The sequence below is a fragment of the Portunus trituberculatus genome, chromosome 50, assembly GCF_017591435.1.
Source record: "Portunus trituberculatus isolate SZX2019 chromosome 50, ASM1759143v1, whole genome shotgun sequence".
NCBI lineage: Eukaryota > Metazoa > Arthropoda > Malacostraca > Decapoda > Portunidae > Portunus > Portunus trituberculatus.
Window position 1 is genome coordinate 22866175 of NC_059304.1, and position 5000 is coordinate 22871174.

General features: G+C 42.5%; 1 protein-coding gene across 3 annotated transcripts in view; it reads left to right on the forward strand.

Moving 5' to 3' along the window:
* The window catches only part of LOC123499617, a 167450-nt gene that overhangs the window by 152141 nt on the left and 10309 nt on the right, over positions 1-5000 (forward strand). For all 3 annotated transcript variants that reach the window (XM_045247904.1, XM_045247906.1, XM_045247905.1), the window contains one exon: positions 1-39. This exon is cut by the window's left edge and continues 100 nt beyond it. In XM_045247904.1, coding sequence (XP_045103839.1) covers positions 1-39 — 39 coding nt within the window. The remainder of the gene's footprint in view (positions 40-5000) is intronic.

Genomic DNA, 5000 nt, shown 5'->3' on the forward strand with positions numbered 1-5000 from the left:
CTGCACCGAGAGAATATCATCCACTGTGACCTCAAGCCCGTGAGTACTGATTCACTACACTAGTTGACTGATTGACCGACTGACTGACTATCGCTGGTATCAAAATCTACTGTACTTGAGTAACATATTTAGTAACATTCCCTGTACTGCTCTCCTGTGTCTTGCCTCCAGCTCTTGTTATTGTTTTTTTTTTTTTTTTAAGAGGGGAATCTGGCCAAGGACAACAAAAACGATTAAACAAGAAGAATTACTTAGCTACAGGATAGTCCCCGAACAGGTCTGAGAGAGTTAGCCAAAAGAATGAGATAAATGTGTTAAAACCTCTTTCTCTCTTCAGTGCTTTCAAGTCATAGGTATATGGAAATACTGAAGCAAGCAGGGAGCTCCAGTCCTTTAGCTTATCGATTTTGTGTTCATTCTTCGTTTTTTTCTTTCCTGTGTAAAAGTCAAAAGGAATATAAAAAGATTGATTTATGAGAAGTGTCTTGAAACCTGTACTACGTACTTGGAGACCCTGCCTTGTTTTAGCCTCTCGATCTTCTTTTTTTTATGTAAGACTATGTTCGGACAAAGGCAACATAATAAGACTAAAAGAAAATAAATAGGAAAAAATTAATTAAAACGCTAACAAAAATTTTTTTTTTTACATAGGAGGATCTCTGGCCAAGGGAGAGAGTTTAATCTTCTCTAATTATCTACAATTTTCCATTGGCTCAGAAAAAAAAAAACTCGTGAGGTCACTTTAATGAAGCATCGAGTATCATGGTGTCATTATCCGTCACTGGTTTAATTACGACGCTCACGTGAAAGTAAGGCTTCCTTCGTGAGTGTTCGTGGTTCTAGAGGCGGTTTGCTTTACACTCTTCATCACTTCAGGTGAAAAAAATACCCATTAAAACCCATCCAATCATCTTTGTGGCCTTTGAAAATTGAGTATATGAGAATCCTTAGCGTTAGCAATCAGAAAGTTAATTAATACCTTATTGAACGTTATTAAGATTCCCAAGAGTGTTTTTCGAGGTTTCAGAGGCAGTTTGGGAAGCATTTTGTATTATTTAAGTGGGAAAAACGTCCATAAAAGCACCACTAATCATCTTTGAAAATACTCCTTATGACAACACCAAAGCTCTTCGATACTAAGACTTTTTTTTTATGTAAGAGGGAAAAGCTGGCCAAGGGCAATATAAAACGAAATATAAAGGCCCACTAAGTTACCAGTCCCCGTGCAGGTCTGAGAGAGTTAGTCAAAACAAAGATGTGTGTGTGTTTCTTCAGTTCAGTATTGCCAGTCTTGTCTAAAATTTTCGTCCTCTTTTATCATCTTTCCTTCCACTTTTCGTTTCCTTAGCTGTGAAAAGTGGTATTATTTCTTCTTCTCTTCCTCTTCCTCCTCCTCCTCCTCCTCCTCCTCCTCCTCCTCCTCCTCCTCCTCCTTTTAACTCTCTTTCACTTGTTACATTTTCAGTTGTTGTTTCTCATTTTTTTTATTCCTTCAATCTTTTTCAATTCTTTTCGGAGTTTTAAAATGAAGAAAAACATCGAGAAAAAGTGAAGTGAAAAACAAAACGCTTCCTTTCCTATCATCTGTCTATCTTTTCCTCCCTCCCTCCTACCTTCCCTCCTTCCCTTCCCTCTATCTTCCCCTCTCACCATTGTTTCCTCTCCCCCTCTCTCCTTCCTTTGCCCTCCCTCCCCTCTCTCTCTCTCTCTCTCTCTCTCTCTCTCTCTCTCTCTCTCTCTCTCTCTCTCTCTCTCTCTCTCTCTCTCTCTCTCTCTCCATCGTTTCCTCTATTTGTCATTCTTTATCCATATTTTTTTCTTTCCTTGTATCTTGCGTTCCTCCCTTTCTTCCTCCCCTTCCTCCTCTTCCTTCCTCCTCTTCCTTCCTCCTCTCCCTTCTCTCTTCCCTCCTCCCTCCCTCCCTCCCTCCCTCCCGCCCTCCACCAGAACACAATACGTGTTTACTTACAAATCATGAACACACACTAGGCCCTTGTGTGTGTGTGTGTGTGTGTGTGTGTGTGTGTGTGTGTGTGTGTGTGTGTGTCAGAATGAGATTTTTTTTATTTTTGGAACCGAGAATGTTTTGGGTTCAGCACATTTCACTTTTGAATGAGTGGGACTGACTCTCTCTCTCTCTCTCTCTCTCTCTCTCTCTCTCTCTCTCTCTCTCTCTCTCCTGTTGGTAATTATATCTCGACAGGATTTTGTTTTTACTTTCGTAGTATTTCGAGGAGTCATGGCAAGTTAATTAACCGTCTTCCTCCTCCTCCTCCTCCTCCTCCTCCTCCTCCTCCTATCCTTTTTCTTCCTCCTCCTAGTGAAGTAATAATAGAAGGTTGTGTTGTTTGGGTTTTGGGCAACTCTCTCTCTCTCTCTCTCTCTCTCTCTCTCTCTCTCTCTCTCTCTCTCTCTCTCTCTCTCTCTCTCTCTCTCTCTCCCCGTCTTTCAGTCCATTCAAGAAACTTTCATTCCTAAGTGAAGAAAATTAGACACAAACTTGAAAATGAGAGAGAGAGAGAGAGAGAGAGAGAGAGAGAGAGAGAGAAAGAGAAAGAAGAGAGAGAGAGAGAGAGAGAGAGAGAGAGAGAGAGAGAGAGAGAGAGAGAGAGAGAGGAGGTTAGGAGTGGGATGCTGGGTAGCTGGCAGTCTCAAAATCAATAACGCAAGCCAGGTAACGAACAGGTGTGTGTGTGTGTGTGTGTGTGTGTGTGTGTGTGTGTGTGTGTGTGTGTGTGTGTGTGTGTGTGTGTGTGCGCGTGTGTGTGTGTGTGTGTGCGTGTGTGTGTGTGTGACTACAGTACCACATAACGAAAGGGTGGTGATGAATGATGTTTCCAGAGAGAGAGAGAGAGAGAGAGAGAGAGAGAGAGAGAGAGAGAATGGGTGGGGGTGGTTCTCATATAGAGACAGGAGAAAAAGCGGCTCTTTAAACTTACAATTTACCAATGTATGTGCTTGGATAAACTAGGTCGCGTGGTGCCCTTAAAGAGAGAGAGAGAGAGAGAGAGAGAGAGAGAGAGAGAGAGAGAGCGCAGTTTTATCTCATTAGCACGCGTTTGTCATTTCGAGAAATATTCGTTAGGACGTTTCTGTCATTCACTTTGTTGGTGTGATTCATTTGTTTGTCCATTTGTTTAAACACTGACGCTTTGCTGGAAACATTTCACTGTGATCTCACCAAACCAGGCCAACTGTACCTACCTCACTGTTACCTAACCTGATTTAACCTAACCTCACTTATCATTACCTAACCTAACTAAAGCCGTGGTACAGTGGAATCATGCGTGCTTTGGGGTCCGAGGGGTCTCCAAACGCACGGGTTCGAATCCTGTCCATGGTCCGAGTGTAGGTTGGGCTTCCTCGCTCGGGGCAACGGTTTCCTAGCGGGTGGGCTTTGAGATAGGAGGTACCACAAAAAGTATCTCCTTTTAGCCCCAAAATTCCCGTGAAAAACCCACATAATATAAAAAAAAAAATCATAACGTAACAAAAATTTTACCTATCCTATCCTAGTCTAACCTAACCTAACCTAGCCTCACCTAACTTCACCTAACCTAACCTAACCTAACCTCACCTCACCTAACCTAACCTAACCTAACCTAACTAAAGCACACTGACATAACGTAACAAACAATTTACCTAAACTGACCTCCTAACCTAACTTAATTTAACGCTACTTACTTGGCCAGTCCCTCTCATTTCCCTCTTATTCATCCATTTCTTCCCTATCTCTTTTCTTATTCGTTTCTTTCATCATCCTTAGTTTTGTATTGTTTTTTTTCCCTCTTTCTCGACTGTTTTCCCTATTCCTTCCTTCTTCAATCATTGTTTTTTTTTTCTTTCATCCTCTCTCGATCTGTTTTGATTTATTTTTGTATTTCTTTCTCATTCATTAATCCCTTTATTATTCCCTTCTCTGTCCAATTTTCCCCTTTCCCTCTTTTCCTTATAACCTTTCACGCTCTTCCCAACCCATTTCTCATTTCCTTCCCTTTCCCTCAACATTTCCCCTCTCCTTCATCCATTCTTGTTCCTTCCTCCCTTCAACTCTCCAGCGACCACTGCCAATTTCTGTGCGTGACATAAGGACCACGGCCACGACTCTCTCTCTCTCTCTCTCTCTCTCTCTCTCTCTCTCTCTCTCTCTCTCTCTCTCTCTCTCTCTCTCTCTCTCTCTCTCTCTCTCTCTCGTCATGAAGCTTTTCTCAGTGAGTAAAATTGTATTCTTCACATCGTTATTTTTTCTCTTCTTTTCTCTCTCTCTCTCTCTCTCTCTCTCTCTCTCTCTCTCTCTCTCTCTCTCTCTCTTTCTCCTCCATGTCTATTGCATTTTCAATCCACCCAAGACTTGAAAAGCACCAATGAAAGCACAAATTCCCGCTTAAAAGATAGATAGATAGATAGATAGATAGATAGATAGATAGAGAGAGAGAGAGAGAGAGAGAGAGAGAGAGAGAGAGAGAGAGTGTGTGTGTGTGTGTGTGTGAGGAACATTCACTATTTCACGCTCTTTAGTCATAGTGAAATATAAAGGAATTGATTAATCATGTCTGCACGAGCACACACACACACACACACACACACACACACACACACACACACACACACACACGTTTACTTCCTCTCTCTCTCTCTCTCTCTCTCTCTCTCTCTCTCTCTCTCTCTCTCTCTCTCTCTCTCTCTGACAAATCATAAGAGGCAGAATTTGAAGTCCTCAGCGTGCCATCTCTCTCTCTCTCTCTCTCTCTCTCTCTCTCTCTCTCTCTCTCTCTCTCTCTCTCTCTCTCTGACAAATCATAAGAGGCAGAGTTTGAAGTCCTCAGCGTGCCATCTCTCTCTCTCTCTCTCTCTCTCTCTCTCTCTCTCTCTCTCTCTCTCTCTCTCTCTGTTGTAAAGTGAAGCAACTAACACAGGGCCGGGGGGGGAGGTGGGCCGTCAGTCACTCTTGTCCTCGCTGCACTCCTGCCTTCCCTGCCTTCACTTCTGCATACCTAGCA